The sequence below is a fragment of the Somniosus microcephalus genome, chromosome 2 (assembly GCF_052327205.1).
Source record: "Somniosus microcephalus isolate GS21.2 chromosome 2, FLI_Smic_1.0, whole genome shotgun sequence".
NCBI lineage: Eukaryota > Metazoa > Chordata > Chondrichthyes > Squaliformes > Somniosidae > Somniosus > Somniosus microcephalus.
The window spans coordinates 28690277-28711840 of record NC_140988.1 but is presented as its reverse complement, the minus strand read 5'-3'; the positions used below and the strand labels follow the sequence as shown (position 1 = coordinate 28711840).

The 21564-nt window shown below is 43.5% G+C and overlaps 1 protein-coding gene across 5 annotated transcripts in view; it reads left to right on the top strand.

The window, feature by feature from the left end:
• Nucleotides 1-21564, top strand: part of LOC147122630 (uncharacterized) — a 63257-nt gene that overhangs the window by 29988 nt on the left and 11705 nt on the right. For 3 of the 5 annotated variants that reach the window (XM_086008074.1, XM_086008091.1, XM_086008108.1), the window contains 4 exons: nucleotides 1076-1202; nucleotides 3171-3229; nucleotides 5188-5299; nucleotides 20844-21029. In XM_086008074.1, the coding sequence (XP_085864200.1) occupies nucleotides 1076-1202; nucleotides 3171-3229; nucleotides 5188-5299; nucleotides 20844-21029 (484 nt within the window). The remainder of the gene's footprint in view (nucleotides 1-1075; nucleotides 1203-3170; nucleotides 3230-5187; nucleotides 5300-20843; nucleotides 21030-21564) is intronic. The other 2 variants (XM_086008084.1, XM_086008099.1) reach the window with 1 other exon arrangement.

Below are 21564 nucleotides of genomic sequence, written 5' to 3'. Positions count from 1 at the left end.
CCACTGGCTAAAATCCTAGACTACAGTTTTCATTTCAGCTGTAAAAGCCATCATAATCCGGACCACTGATGTGTGGTTTCCATTGTAAACTGGACGGAATCGCAGAATGCGATCCTAAAACACCTGTTTTTAAAAAAACCTTGCAATAAAAACAGGATTTGACTTTTCAGTTATTGTAAACGAGTGGCCCTGATTATAAAGAAGCAAAAGCCTGTTGGTTTTTTTTGCACAGCATTTCATAGTGTAATTGGTCATGGTTTACTTACATCTGGATCAACACATACCAGGAACTACTGTTTGCGGATGTATGGGCAAACTACTGTATAAGCTTAATACAAAAGCAAAATACTGCGGCTGCTGGAAATCTGAAATAAAAACAGAAAATTCTGGAAATACTTAGCAAGTCAGGCAGCATCTGTGGCGAGAGAAACGGAGTTACCGTTTCAGGTCGATGACCCTTCATCAGAACTGGAGAAAAGTCATCGACCAGTTCTGACGAAGGGTCATCGACCTGAAACGTTAACTCTGTTTCTCTCGCCACAGATGCTGCCTGACTTGCTGAGTATTTCCAAAATTTTCTGTTTTTATTTACTGTATAAGCTTGATTGGAGTAAAAATGGGATATTGGATGAACTTAAGTTTGCAATGGTATCAAAGTGCCAATTTTGCCTGGGTAACCTTAACTCTTGAAGTACTGACATTGAAAAAGTACTATAGATCTCCTGTTGTGCTGCATACAGATAGTCCAGACCCTGGAGTGAGATTTCTGATAACAGAGGCTTGCTATCATTATAACAACAATTTATTGAAAGAATCAATTGCATGACTGACCCAAAGCAAAAATTTACATAGCGTACTGATACTGTCAGATACAGATCTCAGATATACTTGTGATACTATTTATTTACCACTTTACAAAACTTACTTCGTCTTTCCTACTCCAAATCCTCTTACTTCCAGTTATGATCGTAACAGATTTTTTACTCCTCCCACCCCCACCCCGTTGATATTTCTAAATTTACTTTGCAATAATAGATGTGGCTTCCACTAAGGGTTCTTTCCTATATTTGGACAGAAGTATATTGATGAAGCAGAAAAAGACAAGCGCCGATATATTGAGGAGCTGGAAGCATATCAAAATTCAGAGGCTTATCAAGCTTTCCTGAAAAGAAGAGCAGTGAACAAAGTAAAATACCTGTGTGGTAAGAGTCAAAAACATTTGCCTTTTATTATGTTGCTTTAATCATGTGATGGTTCTTTTTTAAATGCTGTAACTAGAACCCATTTAAAGGGGAAAATCAACCCTGTTGTGAGGGAGGGAAGAGGAAAAAAAATCAGTAGTTCTGCTCACAAACAAAATCCTCTCCCAATTGTTTGGAACCATAGTGGAGATAAAATGCAAATATTAGAAATCTGAAGTTGAAATAGAAAATGTTTCTAGATGTACATCATCAGATATAATAGTATTTGAAAAGAAAAAGGTTAAAGCTTTGGGTAGAGACCTTACCACAGAACTGAAGAAGGATCTCTACCATTTTTAGCATTGTTTTTGTTCTGCTCTGGAAAAGTCCAGTGTGATACTGTGCCTGATTAACGGTGGAGGGGGGGGGGGGGGCGGTGCACTACTGCAGCAACTTCATCCACTGTGTCTTGGGTAACCCTCCTTGGTGATGACGTTACTATGCATAGTCTAATTGTCCTTGACAACCTTTCACAGTTCTTGGCTCTGCCATGCAAAGAAGAGTAGACTTAAGACACTCTGATGGGTCAGTTCTCTAGTGTTCTTGTATTTGCTGCTAAATTGGCTCAGTTGCTTGCAATCTTACCTCTTGAGTTGGAAGGTTGTGGGTTCCAGCTCCAGTGCAGTATTGAGAGAATGCATCCTGTCCACCTATTCCAATGGTTCAATTGTCCGTTAAAGAGAAGGTGCAGGGAGTTCTGAGTGTCCTGGCGCTAACTCTCACCACAACCAACGCCGCTTAAAATGAATTAAGCAGTCATTCATCTCATCACTGTTTGTGGGATCTTGCTGTAATGCCGCATTTGCCTGCATCGTAACAGGCACTGCATGTCAAACTAATTAATTCTATGTGAAGCACTTTGACTGCCTTGCTCAGGTACAGTTACACCCTCCTGGCATTGCTCATGTTAAGTTGGTAGATGCCGTGTTTTACAATGATGGGAGTATTACAGTATATAATGTAGAATATATTATTCAGCTGGTAAGATGCAGCTATGTTCCGTTAAGGCTACAAAATGCAATTTTTCAGTAAACAAAGCCTCCGGCCATTCAGCGATTAATCGATGTTTGTTCAGGGAAGTTTGGAAATTGGAATGTGCTTGTCAGTTTACGGCTTCAGTTCAGAAGCACATCACATTTTCAGATTGTTTAGCATTTGTACAATTTGTGATTCATGTGCAAGCAGACATGCCGTTATTAATATATTAAAATGATTTAAGTTTATCACTTCATAGATTTCTACCCCATCTATTGCGATGTAGACATAGACATAGAAGATAGGAGCAGGAGTAGGCCATTCGGCCCTTCGAGCCTGCTCCGCCATTCAACGAGATCATGGCTGATCATCCAAACCCTAGCACCCGGTCCCTACACCGACAGCCATCCCACCCAAGCCCTATCCCCGTAACCCCACGTATTTAATCCCCCCTAACACTAAGGGTCAATTTTTATCATGGCCAATCAACCTAACCCGCACATCTTTGGACTGTGGGAGGAAACCGGAGCACCCGGAGGAAACCCACGCAAACACGGGGAGAATGTCTGTGTGCAGTTTGCACAGTCACCCGAGGCCGGATTTGAACCCGGGTCTCTGGCGCTGTGAGGCAACAGTGCTAACCACTATGCCACCGTGCTGCCCTTAATAGAACCTATTAAAATCTCTCTCAGCAGATTCTATCAGCAGATTTTTTGGCATTGTTACAATTGTGGTTATGGAGGTAATTTCAATTTGAAGATATCTCAACAGACTGTCAAGGAGTAATTATTTCACTGCTAGCAAGGCATATGAAGCCACATAAAATGTTGAGCGAATATGAGATTTATCAACATTGGTGATTGCTGTGTTTACTTGCCAGGATCCTGCTGCTGGTGAGGCATCGACTTGTTCAGAATTTAAGTCGCAGTTAATGTAACATTTTGTTCCAATCAGGTGTGGACTCTCTGGATACTGAATTTGAAGGTGAAGCAGTTGCACTATCAGAAATTGGCGTAAGTAGAGTCTTTATTTCATTAAACTTAATATATAACAATAATTAAACATTTTTTTACAAGGAAAAGACAGTGGAAAAATATTTGTGAAGTTGTTCATTGGTAAAAGAACAAACGAGCTTGTATTTATGTAACACTTTTCATAACCTCAGGATGTCCTGACAACAATTGAGTACTTTTGAAGTGTAGTCACTGTTGTAATGTGGCAGTCAATTTATGCACAGTAAGGTCCCACAAACTGCAATGAAATAAATGACCACATAATCTGTTTTTGGTAATGTTGGTTAAGAGATCAATGTCAACCAGGACACCGGGTGAACACCCCTGCTCCTCTTCAAATAGTGCTATGGGATCTTTTATGTCCACCTGGGAGGGCCTTGGTTTAATGTCTCATCTGAAAGACGGCATCTCAAACAGGGTCACGCTCCCTCAATACTGCACTGAAATGTCAGCCTGGGTTTTGTGCTCAAGTCTCTGGAGTAGGGCTCGAACCACAACCTTCTGACTCAGAGGCTAGCGCGCTACCACTAAGCCCAGGCTGATGCATACCCTCAATAATAAACTATCCTTTTTGTGGTAATGTCATATAAAAATAGTTCAATGTTGGGGGTGTTCCAGGGTATGAATGTGGGAGATCTCCAACACTTAGCAGATGCAAAAACTTTTTACAGGAAACTTTGTGCTATCCGGAGGTGAGCTATCCGGCAATCTGGAGCCACCGGCAAAAATCGCAGCCTTTTTTTATTCTTTTTTTTTTTTTTTTTTTGCTTTGTTTGAACAATCAAGCTGTGCAAGGTCTGTAGCTATAGCAACAGCTTCAGCTACAGAGCTTTAGGGCCACACCCGAGTGTTTAGAAGCTGTTGCTAAGCAACAGTGTTTGTTGTCAAATACGGAGATAAGAATCTCCGTATCTCTCAACATTAACTCTGGAGAGTACGGCACTTTTTAGGCAACGGCAGCAGCTCGGTCCCGTGGGTGCCGGATAGCACAAAGTTTCCTGTACATGCGTTTGCAAACACCTAAAACTGTCAGGTGATACATTTTTATGCTGTGGATGGGTGTGAGGCTTCTGGAGAAATCGTAAAATGCTCCTTTCATTCTGATCATGATTACTTCTGAGTTTTAAAATGTTATTTCACACGTATCAGTTTTGATTTTTTTGTTAAGTGAAACTCTACATTTCCATCTTCCACATCCCCTTTTCTTGTACAAGTCTCGATTTGTCACGTACCTCATGTAGCCAAGAAGGAAGGTGATTGATCTGCTCCCTGGCCCTCATAAATGCAACTTCTTTGGCTGTGCACTAGGGACACACAAAAGTGACACAGCATCTCCTCTACTTGGCTACTTCTCAGAAACCTGGCTGAGATCAAGAACTTTAGGGTTGGAGGGATTGTACTCCTGTTGCTGCACTCTGGCCCAACACACAGGCTCTCCAAAATGCTTTATTTTCAGACATTTAATTTTGACACTGTAGACATTGGAACTATGAGTTTGACTCAAACAAACCAAAGTCTACCACTTTATAACAATAGCTGATAATGTAGTTGTGCATGAACCAGATGTTGGTAAGGAACAGTCATTGTTGATTACATTCTCAATTTACTAACTTGCACATTTAGCTTTCTATCATAGTGTACAAGCAATATCATGATAATATTTTAGCCACTTCAACAAATTATCTCAAAATTGAGCATACAAATCACATCAGAATGAATGTTTTATATTCGCTAAGTGTAGGGCAACCATTTGCACCTAGTTTGACTTCTTTATTTTAAATGCTAATGATATCTATAAAAATGGGTCAGCAATTTATACATTGGTTCAATTTGTATTCTGGATTTGAAATTATGCTTTTGTTGTCTTGTAAATAACTCAAGTCATCAAAAGAAGATGTCCACCAACCTTGTATGTTGTTGATAGATTGAAGAGTAAATAATTGGGTGTTTTTGTTCAGCAGGATGAGGACAACAATGACCTGTATTGCAAAACATGTAATCAGTATTTTAGCTCATTACATAACAAGAGGGAACATCTTTTTGGAAGACAGCATCTGCAGAATTTGACAGGTAAAAGATTTTCACAAGTTTCCTGCCTTCTGCAAACAGGAAATATTTCAATAAAATCTAAATAAAATAATGACGTCTGAAAGGTTATAGATGAATTCAACATAGCAATTACACAAAAGATTTTTATGAAATACATATAGCCGTGGCTTTTCAATTAGTGTGATAACTCTTGTGTGATAGATTTTTTTTTTGCATAATTATTTAACACCATTGCAAGCTACACCATGTACCCAGATTTCTATTGATGCTATTTAGTCAAATAACAGTTTTAAAAGTATTAATTGATGACAAAACACAAATCACAGCAACCTAGCAACATTCAAATAAAGTTACATTTTTCGACGTGTTACATAAAAGCGCCTCCAAAATAAAAAAACCTCCATCCTCTAAAATGCCCATGCATAATGAATACCTGACTCGAGCAACTAGCCAACTGAATCACTGCGTAGCTACAGTATTCCAACGTGACGCTATGCATAAATATACGGCAGGTAATTTACTTCTATTATTTCTTCATTGCAAAGTATTTCAAATTTTGATGATTGATATCACTTAACCATTATATGTATGGAATTCCCCATCAGCTTTTGTGTGATACAACATTTAAAAAACGTTTGTATCTGATGAGATGCAATGTGCTCACACCTTGATGACTAATGTATCATGCGATCAGGTCCAGTGATGAGCCTGTTTCACACTGCTAAAGGACTATGTGAACCATTTTAAGTCCTATCAACCTGGAGATGTGTTGTGGTGCTCTTTATAGAGTGTGCATTTGGAATTTGTAGGGTCAGTTTTATTCCATGTTTCGTTGAGATTACTTTTTATTGGTAGTGGGTGTCATGACTTCCATGATCATATCACTTGATCGACACTGAAAGTGTTTTATCATCTGATTTTTTCTGCATTGACATTAGGTTTTACTTCGCCACATATTAGAGGGGAATGCATATCTGCAAAATCCATCTGAATTGATTGCAAAAATAATGGTCCGAATTTTGCTGTAATAATAACAGAGAGGGTGTCGGCGCTCGCTGTTATTAAAGGGTAAATCTGACAGCAACTTCTGGCGTCTGCACATGCGCAGTTAAACACGGAAATCCCGAAGTTGCTGTCAGAGATGCCCTGTTCCTCCACAGGGTGCACTGTTGCAGTTCTCTCCGATAGACTTGTTACTGAAATCACTGTTATGGCGTGAACATGGCGTAATTACCCACTAGTTCCGCACTAAAAATGGCTGAAAAAGTTAGAGCTGGTACATTTAGGAGTAAATAAGTTTTTAACAATGTAATAAGTGATAATTACTGCTGAACAACCTCTCTGGCTCTGAAAAATTAATTTTACAAGCGTGGAGTCTCATTCCCTCAAGAAAATTAATGTAGATTTTATAAAAAATCAAAATTTAAATAATTTTGTTAAGCCTTCGTCTGTCTATCTCCCTTAATCCCATCTGTATTTCCAAATCTTTATTTCGCTTCCTGTACGTGATTTAAATGTAATTTATATTTCCTGGTTTTTACTTCCTGGATTAGACTGCGTGGGTCAGTGAGGATTCTTCAATCTGATTGGTTGAAGAGCCTTGTTGATTGTCCTGTTCACAAATGCCACAGCTACCCTGTAGAGGACGCCGCTTTGAAACAGATGCCGGATGACGAAGTCTCCGCTGACAAACCCATGAAAAGTATGTGGGTAACTGTATGTGAGGTGAACGGCAAAAGCCGTTCCTTCGCCGCTGAGAGGAAGATCCAGGCCATTGAATTTAATCTTGTTCTCGGCTCATTTTCTGCCAGCAATTGTATTCATTACTGTTCCCATTTGAAATACTTTATAGTAAAGAACGATGCTGTTGCATCGCTATGAGCTACCAGCCTCTTTCCACTCTAATTGCCTCTTCCCACCCTGCCCCCGTATCTCTTTATTCCATTCTCCCTCATGCATGCATAAAGCCTCCCTTTAAATGTGTCAATGCTATCTGCCACAACCACATTCTCACCACTCTAAACAAATTCCTCCTAAATTCTTTATTTGGTCTGTTATATTTATGCCCCCTTGTTCTGGACTCGCTCACAAGTAGAAACAGTTTCTTCATGTCCACCCAATTAAAACCTTTTGTAATTTTAAAGACTTTTATCAGGTCTTCACTTAGCAGCCCCGGCCTTCTCAGCCTTTCCTGATGGTTGCATTCTCTCAATTCTGGCAATATTCTTGTAATCTTTTCTGCACTTTCTCCAGCTCTTCAATATCCTTTTTGGCAGTATGGAGATCAAGGCCTAGAAATTCAGGTGGCTGCGCCACCCATTAGCGCCTTAAGAGGGCGCTAAGTGGGTCGCAAGCCACTGGCCACGCCACCTGCCAAATTCAGCGGGACGCTAATGGTGGCGCTAGCCGTTAGCGCTGCGCCGCTACCGATGATGTCATCGGTGTGCGCAGCGCCTTGCTGACGCCCCGGCCGCGATATTAGGAAGTGCCCCCTGCTTTACCGCCGGATGCTATGTGCGACCGGTTCAGGGGGGCCTACCTGCGGCGGTAGAGGCACAAATTAAAGGAGGTGCGGGGCGGCCATCTTTGTTGTTGGCCGCCTGCCAGCACCTCTCTGCGCTTCCGTCCCCGGCTTCCTAACTCCCCCCCCCCCCCCCCCCCCCCCCCCCAGCGGAGTGCCGGCTGCGTTGCAAGAGCCCGGCGCTTCTCGGTGCCGGGCTCTTTTGCCGGCACTCGCGATCCTCGGTGGCCCAGCTGGGCCCCAGATTGCGCAGAACAAGGCCCCTCCCCTTTAAGAAGGGGAGGAAGGCCTGCAGTACCGCAGTGCGACGTGCCGCAGCGTGTGGCGCTGCGGCACGTTGCGCAACGATATTCAGTTGCAGCGCCCCAAGAGGGATGCGGGGCGCCTCCAGTAGTGCCGTACTTCCCTCTGGGGCGCTCCAACTGAATTTCCGGTGGGCGGCCGCGAATGCTTCCGGGGCGCTACTTTTAGCGCCCTGGCGAGGCTAGCGCCCCAAACGGGGCTATAGTCAATTTCTAGGCCCAAAACTTTATGCAATACGCCAAATGTGGTCTGACCAAGATTCTATACAAACTTAACATTACTTCCCTGCTTTTGTATTCTATTCCTCTAGAAATGAACCTCTGTACTTTGTTTATGCTCTTTATGGCCTTATCAATACTTTTAGCAATTTATGTATCTGAAATCATAGATCTCTTTGCTCCTCCCATTTAGTTTCTTGCCTTCCAAGAAATAAGTTTTCCCCTTCCTACCAAAATGAACCACCTCACACTTCACAATATTGAATTTCATTTGCCTTTTAGCCGCCCACTCTGCAAGCTTGTTTATGTCTTCCTGTATTTTAATGCAGTCATCCACATTATTAGTTGATATGCCAATTTGGTATCATTTCTAAATTTCGACACCGTACCTCCAATTCCTGGGTCCAAATCATTTGTTAGCATCTTCAGCGAGTTTATTTTGCTCATCCCACAGTGGCCCTATCCCTATCTTAATTCTTCTTCTGTTACTTTGTGCATTTAGTATACGCCACTATTACTTTTTATATTCTTTGGTATTTTCATTTCATGTTTGCTCTTTGCCTTCCTAATTGTCTTTTTAATCTCTTTCCTAAGCTCATCATATTCCTTTTTATCATCCTCTCCTTTATTGTTTGTCATTTGCGTATTCCTTTTTCTTCAGGTTCAATTTTATCCTTACCTCTTTATCCATCCGTCTCATTTTTGGCTAGTTCTTGAATTTTAGTGGGATATATTTCTCCTGAACTCTATCGATCTCGCCTTTAAATATTGGCCCACTGTTGTTCTACCCCTTTGTCAATATTTTTCTCCAGTTTATGTCCCTTAACTTTATTCTCATTCCCTCATAGTTGACTTTTTCCCAGTCTTGTACTATCTAGATCTCTCAGTCATTATCGTAAATCTTTTTGAGTCAGAATTTGCTGAAAATATAATGGTGTGTGAACGACGCACACCGTTGTTAGTGTGCAAATTGGCAAGCAACTAGTGGCAAGGAAGAGATACCTTGTGATTTGTGAATCACCAAAAGTTGCTGGACAAATTGTGCCTCTCCACTGTAAGCTTTGTGAAAACGGCATCTCGCCCTTAACCTCCCCATGAGTTTTATGAAGTTGCTGCATTTGTACATCAATTATTAATTGCCTATTAAACTCGCCACAGAAAATTAAGTCTAGTAATTAATAGCGCAAGTACCCTTTAATGATGTGATGATCATTAATGACAGACAATCAATCTCTCTGGCCCAGAAAGCGAACAATTAAAAGTGTGACGTCTCATTCCTTCAAGTAGTGAATTTTTGTTGGAGATTTTTTAAATCTCAACTTTTGCATTTTTTATTTCTTCCTTACCTTTCTTTTCTGTCTCTCTTTTTCTCTCAATCTAGTCTTTCTTTCCCTCTCTTTATTTGTCTTTCTGTACCTGATTTGACATTGAATTCACCCACTCAAATCACCCTCCTTCTCAGTCCTTAAATCTCATTGGTTATGGAGATACACTTGGTCCTGTCGTTTACCAAGGTCCCAGGGGCCCTGTTGCCCTCGCCGTGCCATTACTAGCTCGCACTTCCAGAAACTTCCAGGGCAAAATATTATTGAGGTGCAGGGTGCAGGAAAAGGTCTAACTAACTGGGCACGTGACAAGAGGCCCTGCTCCAGCAAATTCCAGCCCATTATTTTGTGATCACTGCTCTCTAGATTTTCTCCCACGCTTACTACTCTTATCTGCATTATTTATTACTAGCATTGCTTCCTCCCTTATTGTGGTTTTTACATATTGGATCAGAAAAGAGTTTTATGCACAAGACACCTTCCTGACCCAGTATGTAAAAATTCCATCCCCTTTCACCCCCTCTCCTTGCTAGTTTATTGGGGGATAATTGAAATCCCTCGTGATTCTGATTTTTTTTTTTTTACTCATTTCATAGACTTGTCTACAGACCTACATCTCTAACTCTTTCCAGTTCTGATGGAAGGTCATCGACCTGAAACATTAACTCTGTTTCTCTCTCCGCAGATGTTGCCTGACTGCTGCATATTTCCAGCATTTTCTGTTTTTATTGCATATATCTCCCTCTACTTCCCACCATTTGAGGTCTGCAGTATACCAGTAATAGTGCGACCAATCCTTTACTATCCTCTATCTCGATCTATATGGATTCTGTTTCTGTCTCTTTATTGGTTATGTCCTTTCTTGCTATTGACGTTATTTTTTGATTAACACAGGTATCCCACCACCCTTTCGTCTTTTCTTCTAGCCTGCAATATTTAACTGCCAATCCTGTCCTGTCTGCAGCCATATTTCCATTATCCCTATTAAATCTGTTTTCTCACTTGTAATTACTGCTTCCATTTCCCTATTTTGTTCTTGATGCTCTGAATGTTGCTATACAGAACATTTAATAGGCTCTTATTTTTCATTACTCCTGTTTTATTTTTAACAGGTATACTATTATTACTTCCTATAACCTTTCCTGTTCCCTGAGTATTTGTAATCTTTATCTCTTTTCATATTCTGACCTTTTATCCCTTTTCATACCTTTAGGTTACTATTATCTCTGCTCAAATGCTTTCCCCCCTCCCCCTTTACTAGTTTCAAGTTCTTTCTACAGTTTTATTTATGCTTTCCACGACGACCTTGCTTCAGGTTCAGGTTCAGGTGCAGCCCGTCCCAGTGGTACAGCTCCTGTCTCAGTGTCCCATGAATTGAAAGCCCTCCTCACACCACACTTTCAGCTTTGCATTTATTTTCCTGATCTGTTTATGCCTGTGCTAATTAACACAGCTTAGATAATAATCTGGAGGTTACCACCTTTGAGGGTCTGCTTTTTAATTTAGCCCCTAGCTCCTGATGCTCCCATAGCAGGGCCCACCTCCCTGTTCTTTCCTATGTTATTGGTTCTAACTTGCATCATGATGACTGGTTCTCCTCCCTTCCCTTCTAAGTTCCATTCCAGCTACTTTGAAATATCCCTTACATAAGTTACCCTGGCAATACCCCTACCCCTTTTGCACTCTTAATCATGACTGCAGAGGTTATCTGCAATGCCACTAGAATCATAGAATAGTTGCAGCACGGAAGAAGGCCATCCGGCCCGTTGAGCCCATGCCGGCTCTCTGCAAGAGCACTTCAGCTTGTCCCACTCCCCCGCCCTTTCCCCGTAGCCCTGTAAACTTTTTTCCTTCAGGTACTTATCCAACTCCCTTTTGAAAGCCATGATTGAGTCTGCCTCCACCACCCTTTCAGGCATTGCATTCCAGATCCTAACCACTCACTAAGTAAAAGAGCTTTTCCTCACGTCGCCTTTGGTTCTTCTGCCAATCACCTTAAATCTGTGTCCTCTGATTCTCGACCCTTCTACCAATGGGTATCTACTCTGTCCAGACCCCTCATGATTTTGAACACCTCTATCAAATCTCCTCTCAATCTTCTCTGCTCTAAGGAGAACAACCCCAGCTTCTCCAGTCCACGTAACTGAAGTCCGTCATCCCTGGAATCATTCTTGTAAATCTTTTCTGCACCCTCTCTAAGGCCGTCACGTCCTTCCTAAAGTGCTGTGCCCACAATACTCCAGTTGAGGATGAACCAGTGTTTTATACAGGTTCATCATAATTTCCACGCTTTTGTACTCTATATCTCTTCATGAAGCTCAGGATCTCGTAAGCTTTTGTAACTGCTTTCTCAACCTGCCCTGTCACCTTCGACGGTTTGTGCACATATACCCCCAGGTTTCTCTCTCCATGCACCCCTTTAGGATTGTACTCTATAGTTTATATTTCCTCTCTTCATTCTTTCTACCAAAATGTATCACTTCGCACTTTTCTGCGTTAAATTTCATCTGCCACCTGTCTGCCCATTCCACCAGCCTGTTATGTCCTCTTGAAGTCTCTCACTATCCTCCACACTGTTTTCTATACTTCCAAGTTTTGTGTCATTTGCAAATTTTGAAATTGTGCCCTATACACCCACATCCAAATCATTAATATATATCAAGAAAATCAGTGGTCCTAGAACCACCCATGGGGAACACCACTGTATACCTTCCTCCAGTCCGAAAAACTACTCTCTCTTTCCTGTCACTTAGCCAATTTCATATCCATGCTGCCACTGTCCCATTTATTCCATGGGCTTCAGCTTTGCTGACAAGCCCATTATGTGGCACTTTGTCGAAAGCCTTTTGGAAATCAATGTACACCACGTCAACCGCATTGCCCTCATCAACTCTCTCTGTTACCTCATCAAAAAACTCGATCAAGTTGGTTAAACATGAGTTGCCTTTAACAAATCCGTGCTGGCTTTCCTTAATTAATGCACACTTGTCCAAGTGACTGTTAATTTTGTCTCTGATTATTGTTTCTAAAAGTTTCCCCGCTATGGAGGTTAAACTGACTGGCCTGTAGTTGCTAGGTTTATCTTTTCCGCTTTTTTGAACAAGGGTGGAACATTTGCAATTCTCCAGTTCTCTGGCACCACCGCCATTCCTAAAGAGGATTGGAAGATTATGGCCAGTACCTCCGCGATTTCTTCCTTCACTTCCCTCAGCGTCCTAGGATGCATCCCATCTGGTCCTGGTGACTTATCTACTTTAAGTACAGGCAGCCTTTCTAGTACCTCCTCTTTATCAATTTTTATCCCATCCAGTATCTCCTCTACCTCCCCCATCACTATGTCTTTGGCAGCATCTTCCTTGGTGAAGACAGATGCAAAGTACTCATTTAGCACCTCAGCCATACCCTCTGCCTCCGTGCGTAGGTCTCCTTTTTGGTCTTTATCGGCCCACTCCTCCTCTTACTACCCGCTTACTATTTATATGCCTATAGAAGACTTTTGGATTACCTTTTATGTTAGCTGCCATTCTATTCTCATACCCTCTCTTTGCCCCTCTTATTTTCTTTTTTACTTCTCCGCACTTTCTATATTTAGCCTGATTCTCACCTGACATCTGTCATACGCGCTCTTTTTCTGCTTCATCTTACTCCATCTCTTTTGTCATCCAGGGAGCTCTGACTTTAGTTGCCCTACCTTTCCCCTAGTGGAAATGTACCTCGACTGTACCCGAACTATTTCCTTTTCTTTAAAGGCAGCCTATTGTTCCATTACAGTTTTGCCTGCCAGTCTTTGATTCCAATTTACCCGGGCCAGATCGGTTCTCATCCCAATGAAATTTGCCGTCCTCCAATTATGTATTTTTACTCTAGATCTTTTCCATATCTAATCTAAACCTTATAATACTATGATCACTGTTCCCTAAATGTTCCCCTACTGACACTTGCTCCACTTGACCTACGTCATTCTCCAGAACCAGATCCAGCAATGCCGCCTTCCTCATTGGGCTGGAAACATACTGATCCAGAAAGGTCTGCTGAACACACTTCAGAAATTCTTCCCCCTCTCTGCCCTTTACACTATTTCTATCCCAGTCTATATTAGGATAGTTGAAGTCCCCCATTATCACTGCTCTATAGTTCTTGCATCTCTCTGTAATTTCTCTGCAAATTTGCTCCTCCATATTTTTCCCACTAGTTGGTGACCTATAGAATACACGTAGTAGTGTAATGGCACCTCTATTATTTCTTAACTCTAGCCATTTAGATTCTGTCCTTGACCCCTTCAGGGCATTTTCTCCCTCCAGCACTGTAACATTCTCCTTAACCAATACCACCACACCACCTCCTATCTTTCCTTCCTTATCTTTCCTGAACACCTCATATCCAAGAATATTTAATACCTAATCCTGCCCTTTTTTGAGCCGGGTCTCCGTTATTGTCACACCATATTCCCATGTAGCTATTTGCGCCTGCAGCTCACAAACCTTGTTTACTATGCTTCGTGCGATCACATACATACACTGTAAACCTATTTTAGACCACCCTGTGTTCTCTCTTAGCCTGACCCCTCCTAATACCATGCTATTTCTTACTTCAGTGCTATCCGTATCTCCCAATGCTTTGTGCCCTTTGTTTCTCCTTTCTAATGCTACATCCTGGTGCCCATCCCCCTGCCAACTTAGTTTAAATCCTCCCCAACAGCACCAGCAAACCTCCCCGCGAGGATATTGGTACCGGCTCTGTTGAGGTGCAACCCGTCCGGCCTGTGCAGGTCCCACCGGCCCCAATGCCCCAAGAATCTTAAGCCCTCCCTCCTGCACCATCGCTCCAGCCACGCATACATCTGCTCTATCCTCCTATTTCTATACTCACTTACTCGTGGCACCGGGAGTAATCCAGAAGTTACTACCTTTGAGGTCCTGCTTCAATTCAATTCAATTCAAATGCTTTATTGGCATGAAAGTTTACAGGGAACCATATTGCCAAAGCTTACATAACAAAAAGTACAGTTCTCCAACATTCTGTAGGTGTCAAACAATTTTGACCTTCGTTGGGTACATACAATATTACTTTAAACAATATTAATTTAAACAGTCTTTGTACATCAGTGGGTATATTCAGTATTAATTTTAAACAGTCCTCAGGTTGTGACATGTTGTTACATATTTGGCACCAAGGTATGGTCTGTCTCCTTCTCCCAGGACTAATCTTAATTTTGACAGGTCATCCAATTCCTTGAAATCTGGGGTTGTTTGGCTGAGCTTGTCAAATAATATGTTTCTTGATGTGTTGAATTTTTCGCATTTTAGGAGGAAATGCATCTCTGTCTCAACCTCGCCGGCCAGACATTGATCACATATTCTATTCTCTCTAGGCTGCCAGGATTTCTTGTATCTTCCTTTTTCAATTGCCAGTTGGTGGTCGCTTAGTCTGTACCTGGTGAGGGTCTGTCTCTGTTTTGTGTCTCTGATGGTCGAGAGATAGTCTGCCAGTTTATATTCTCTTTTTAGGGCCCGGTAACATTCTAATCTGCTTTGGCTTTTGGTTATTTTGTTCCAATGTTCCAGGTAGGTTTCTTTGCTTTGTTTAATGATTTGGTTCACTCGGATTGGTGTTTGGACGGCAGTGTTGGTCTGGGACTGGTCAGGGTCCGGCTGAGTAGGAGCACTTAGTTTCAGTAGCAGCTGACTCAGGGGACCCTTTTCTGGGTTTAGCTCTTGGGTCTGGAAGGCTTTAAAATGAAGGGTGTCTGAGGAGCTAGATTTGAGGTGATTTAGGAAGTTTAGTGCTCGTTTTTGGATGTTTATTATCAGTGGGTATCTGCCTAGTTCGGCTCTGCATGCATTTGTTGGTGTTTTCCTTTGGGTGCGAAGGATGCTTCGGCAAAATTCTGCATGTAGGGCTTCTATTGTGTGTTTTTCCCATTTAGTGTAGCTATGGTGATTGAGCGGGCCCCATACTTCACTACCGTACAGCGCAATCGGCAGGATTACGCTGTCAAATATTTTTAGCCAGATTTTGATTGGGATTTGGATGTTGTAGAATTTTCTTTTTATTGCATATAGGGCTCTTCGGGCTTTTTCTTTTAGTGCATTCACTGCTATGCTGAAGCTCCCTGATGCTGTAACGGTTAGACCAAGGTAAGTGTAGCTCATAGTGTGTCCTATGGTGGTATCACTGAGAGTAAACTGGTATTTGTTTTCCTGACACCTGGGCCTTTTTTGAAAAATCATGATGTTGGTTTTCTTTAGATTTACTGTTAGGGCCCAATTTTGGCAGTATTTGTCGAGTAGGTCTAGTTGTTGCTGTAATCCCTGTTCTGTGGGAGACACTCTCCTAGCTCCCTAAAATCTGCCTGCAGGACCTCATCCCTTTTTCTGCCTATGTCGTTGATACCGATATGGACCACGACCTCTGGCTGTTCACCCCCTCCCCCCTCAGAATGTTCTGCTGCCGCTCGGTGACATCCTTAACTCTGGCACCAGGGAGACAACATACCATCCTGGAGTCAACACCTGTTTGCTCCCCTAACTATTGAATCCCCTGACATGAGTCAGTCATTCATGAAAGAAAGACTTATGAAATAATACTGAGCGGCCTATGGGTGGTGCTGTCCAGGGAGAGTATAAATACTCGGGCACAAGCCCAGCTTGTGCAGGACATTCTTAACAGGAACTAGTGAAGGACACAACTAGACCTCCATGTTGTAAAACAGTTGATTAAAGCTTTGTTTAACGCTTAGACCAAGTGCCTAGTAGTTTTCTTACATCATCCCCTATCTTCCTCCCACCCTGTACAGCTGAGCCACCTGTGGTGCTGTGGACTTGGCTCTAGCTGTGCTCCACAGAGGAACCATGGCCCTCACCAGTACTCAGAACAGAATACTGGTTGGAGAGCAAGATGCACTCTGGGGACTCCTGCACTACCTGCCTGGTCCTCCTCTTCTGCCTGGCGGTCACCCATTCCCTCTCTGCCTGCACACTCCTTAGCTGCTGGATGACCGCTTCCTGAAGTGTGCTATCCACATAGCTCTCGGCCTCACGGATGCACCGCAGTGACACCAGCTGCTGTTCAAGCTCCAAAACCCGGAGCTCAAGCTCCTCCAGCTGACGACACCTCCTGCACACGTGGTTGTCCAGGACGCGGAAAGTGTCCTGGAGTTCCCACATGGCACAGGATATGCATTCCGCTGGACCGAGCTGCCCTGCCATGCCTTTATTTATTCGACTATTAACTAACTTTACAGAAACCTAAGACTAAGATGTATCTAATTTAAGTTATTAATATAATATTAACAGTTACTAATCTCCAAGCTCCAGCTTTATCCCATACCAGCTATTTAATCCCAGCCCCTAACTTGAAGAGAAAAAAAAGGGTGTGACCTTTACCAACCAATCAGTTACCAGCTATTCTGTGACGTCACTCCTTGTGTTTTTTTTGAATCGCCGCTCAGCTCCCTATATGCTGCTGCTGCTCCCGCTCAGGTCCACACTCTGTCCTGGGCCATCTCCGCCTCTCCCTTTATGCTGCCGCCGCTCCCACTCGGGTCCGCGCTCTATCCTGGGCCTTTGCCGCCTCTCCCTTTATACTGCTGCTGCTGTCGCCGCTCCCACTCGGGTCCGCCGCACTCTATCCTGGGCCTTTTCCGCCTCTTCCTTTATACTGCTGCTGCTGCCGCCGCTCCCACTCGGGTCCGCGCTCTATCCTGGGCCTTTTCCGCCTCTTCCTTTATACTGCTGCTGCTGCCGCCGCTCCCACTCGGGTCCGCGCTCTATCCTGGGCCTTTTCCGCCTCTCCCTTTATACTGCTGCTGCTGCCGCCGCTCCCACTCGGGTCCGCGCTCTATCCTGGGCCTTTTCCGCCTCTCCCTTTATACTGCTGCTGCTGCCGCCGCTCCCACTCGGGTCCGCGCTCTATCCTGGGCCTTTTCCGCCTCTTCCTTTACACTGCTGCTGCTGCCGCCGCTCCCACTCGGGTCTGCGCTCTATCCTGGGCCTTCTCCGCCTCTCCCTTTATGCTGCCGCCGCTCCCACTCGGGTCCGCGCTCTATCCTGGGCCTTTTCCGCCTCTCCCTTTATACTGCTGCCGCCGCTCTCACTCGGGTCCGCACTCTGTCCTGGGCCATCTCCGCCTCTCCCTTTATGCTACCGCTGCTCCCGCTCAGGTCCACACTCTGTCCTGGGCCATCTCCACCTCTCCCTTTATGCTGCTGCCGCCGCTCCCGCTCGGGTCCGCGCTCTATCCTGGGCTGCTCCCTTTATGCTGCTGCCGCTCCAGCTCGGGTCTGCACCCTGTCCTGGGCCTTCTCCGCCTCTCCCTTTATGCTGCTGCCGCTCCAGCTCGGGTCGACACTCTGTCCTGGGCCATCTCCACGTCTCCCTTTATGCTGCTGCCGCTCCAGCTCGGGTCCACACTCTGTCCTGGGCCATCTCCACGTCTCCCTTTATGCTGCTGCCGCTCCAGCTCGGGTCCACACTCTGTCCTGGGCCATCTCCGCCTCTCCCTTTATGCTGCTGCCGCTCCCGCTTGGGTCCACACTCTGTCCTGGGCCTTCTCCTCCTCTCCCTTTATGCTGCTGCCGCTCCAGCTCGGGTCCACACTCTGTCCTGGGCCTTCTCCGCCTCTCCCTTTATGCTGCTGCCGCTCCAGCTCGGGTCCACACTCTGTCCTGGGCCTTCTCCGCCTCTCCCTTTATGCTGCTGCCGCTCTCACTCGGGTCCGCACTTTGTCCTGGGCCTTCTCCGCCTCTCCCTTTATGCTGCCGCTGCTCCAGCTCGGGTCCACACTCTGTCCTGGGCCTTCTCCGCCTCTCCCTTTATGCTGCTGCCGCTCAGGTTCACACACTATTTATCAAAGCCTCTCAGACTACAACCTTTCAACTCTTACTCCCATTCAAAATGCTTCTATTGTATTTTTATTTTTCCCCTGTTAGTTGTGCTTATTAGGTTTGTGTAGGCAATATTTGCAGTAGGAAAAAACAGTTGCAAAGAAAAAAAAATTGAGTGCATTATGGATGAGCCCATAAAGCTATACCTTCTGTTGAACCTGAATTATTGCTGCATTATTTCCTGGATGAACTTTATAGATGTGCAGTGAAAAATGAATAATGAAACCATTTGCAATCTGAGGTTTTTATGTTTTCTCCAGTGGGACAATAGTTAAATTGTTTTGTGGCAATCATATTAAGAATAATAAAATTAATGGTTGGGAAAAAAAACTTCAACTTATAAATTATGATGTAATTACATCTTTTCTGAGACGCAGCACGTCTTTCTTCAATAACTGCTGTAAAGTCAAGTCATAGAAAACACGCAGTATGTTGTGTAAGCGTTCGTTTTCCTCTTGCCCCCCCCCCCCCCCCATCAAAAAAGGAGCTATCCATAGTGAGACAGATGTTAGGGAATAGGAACTGCCTCTTACATTCTTCATCAAAATGTGCTTAAGCACTGAAAAAGGGCTCTACAATCCCCAAACCAGTTTTCACTTTTGAGACAACACTAACAAAACGAGTGAAATTTTGCATAAGAACTGGCAACAGTACCCTCCAGTCCTATTCAAATGGTCATTCTTCACATGTGAAACTGCATAGGATATTTGCCCATGAGGGGTCAGCTGGATGGCATCACAGCCAAGCATGATCCTGTTATCACCCAATGTCCACGTAGATACTTGAGAGAGTCGGTCGTAATCACGAGTGGGAACCCCGGCTTATTTCCTCCCTCTTTTCAACCCCTTCTCCCAGCCAAGGGTTCTTGAGGTCAATTGTGTACCCCAAATGAGAATAGCTAACTTAGTCCAAATGAGGGATCATACCTGGACCCTTCATTATCTGTTATGACCACTGAACCACCCGGGTGCTCAAACGTTCTTTTCTTGGGTGTTTCCATTCTCATGTTAGGACGCAAGTGAGATCTTGTATCTTGGAAATAAGCCAGGCTGTTCTTGTAGCAAGGCTTCAGTTTTAACATTTTCTGACAGCTCCCCGCAGCAATGCAGAGCCCTTCTGATCAGCAGAAGTATTATTTCAGTGGTGTTAGTAATCCACACCACTGCGGAAATCAGTGTACAACTGAAGCCTTCGGTTTCAAAGGAGAAAAAATAAAAATCAATGAGATCATGCTGGGGGTCGGGGAGGGGTGCGGCAGGGACTGGATATAAGAAAAGTGGGAGACATGAAAAGCAACTGGACAGAATAAGATTTGGAGGGTTTGGGATGCTCATTTGTGGGTAATGTCACAATGACAGTGTCTTTTTTGTTTTAACACATTAATAAGGTAGCTGTGGTTCAAAAGCATGATTGAATTGCATTGCCATTAGTAACATACAAATCTATTTGTATGCAGACACTACAGTATTATTACAAAAGCAAAATACTGCAGATGCTAGAAATCCGAAATAAAAACAGAAAATGCTGGAAATACTCAGCCGGTCAGGCAGCATCCGTGGAGAGAGAAACAGAGTTAATGTTTCAGGTCAATGACCTTTCACCAGAACTATTACAGTATTATTACTTGCTTCAGATTGTACATGCATTGTTATCTATGTGCAGAAAATGTATCTAGACAAAGCAGTAATAGCTTGTTGATCTAATCCTTCTATCTTCCCCTCTGTTAGGATGAAGTCAAATTTAAAAAACAACACTTTTCAGGTTATGCCTTGTACCATACTTCATTTTCACTGTGATGCTGCATTTCTACTGCACTGATGGATTGGACAGTGGTAGCTGCAGTATTGGTTCGAGCAAGGCAGTGCCATATGCAGTACCTGGCTTGAACTGCAGTTCTCCTATCAAGGAGAGAGCTCTTCCAATGCAGTTAAAATTTAAATGCTTGGACAGCATCCAAACATGCATTAACTCATAACAGTTTTCTGAAGTCCTCAGGTAGTACAATGATCCCCATGGCACTTTTCAAATTTTTTTCAACACCACACTTGATTTGAACACCAAGCTCAAGCAAGTTGAGACTTCCTCCTCCAGGGGATCTCATACCACACCTCTCTGGACTTGGGTTAGGCTCCAACTCCATTATTACACTACAACTTTAGTGAAATTGCAAAGTGTTTAAGATATTAATACTGCATGTAGTCACCATCTTAATTTACTTCGGCAGACAAATGACATGGAACACCCTCCGCCCCCCCCCCCCCCCCCCCCCACAAACATGCACAGCTGTAAAAACTGTGACTTTGAATTCAAACAGGAGACTTTGAGAAAGAGACAGCTGAGCTCTCGAAACAGCAGCAAGACCAGCAGCAGGGTGATGAGGACTCAGCAAATGATGCTGACCATGCAGAGCTGTCCCAGTTATGTGGCCTGGCCTCGAAGCGTAACTATACATCACTTAACCTAAGTCTACTGGAGGAATATATTTTCAAGCAGGTAAAATGTAAGTACAAACAATGTGTGGGATTTTATTTCCAAATTTGTAGCCAAGATAAACTGATTTTATTAGCAACTACCTGTATTATTTTAAACTCTATTAAAGGAGGACTGGGTTGCACCTCTTGGATCTGGTATAAATCTAGCTTAGAATAATGGAGTGAATGTCCTCCCTCTGTTGGCTGAAAAGGTCCTAGTTGAAATGAGTTCAGGCTGTCCTGACCAAAGTCATTGTAGGTGCACCAACCATGTTAAACTGCCCATAGTTTGGCACAGTTGGCTTTAATTCAGCTGGTGTGGTAAATGGCTGCAGTTCACATTGGGTGATAGGAAATGTCCTCGGTTAGGATTCAAGCACTTTAATTAGGGCAGAGTGGTAGAGGCTTTATTCTGTATTTGATGTGGTTATACCGGACGTGGGAGTGCAAAGTGCTGATACATGGTGCCTGAATTGGAAATGTGTTGCTGTTCCGAGCACTGGCATTCCTCCTTTATCAATATTTTTTGTTAACATAAAAACCAATGTGTTATTGACTATTACA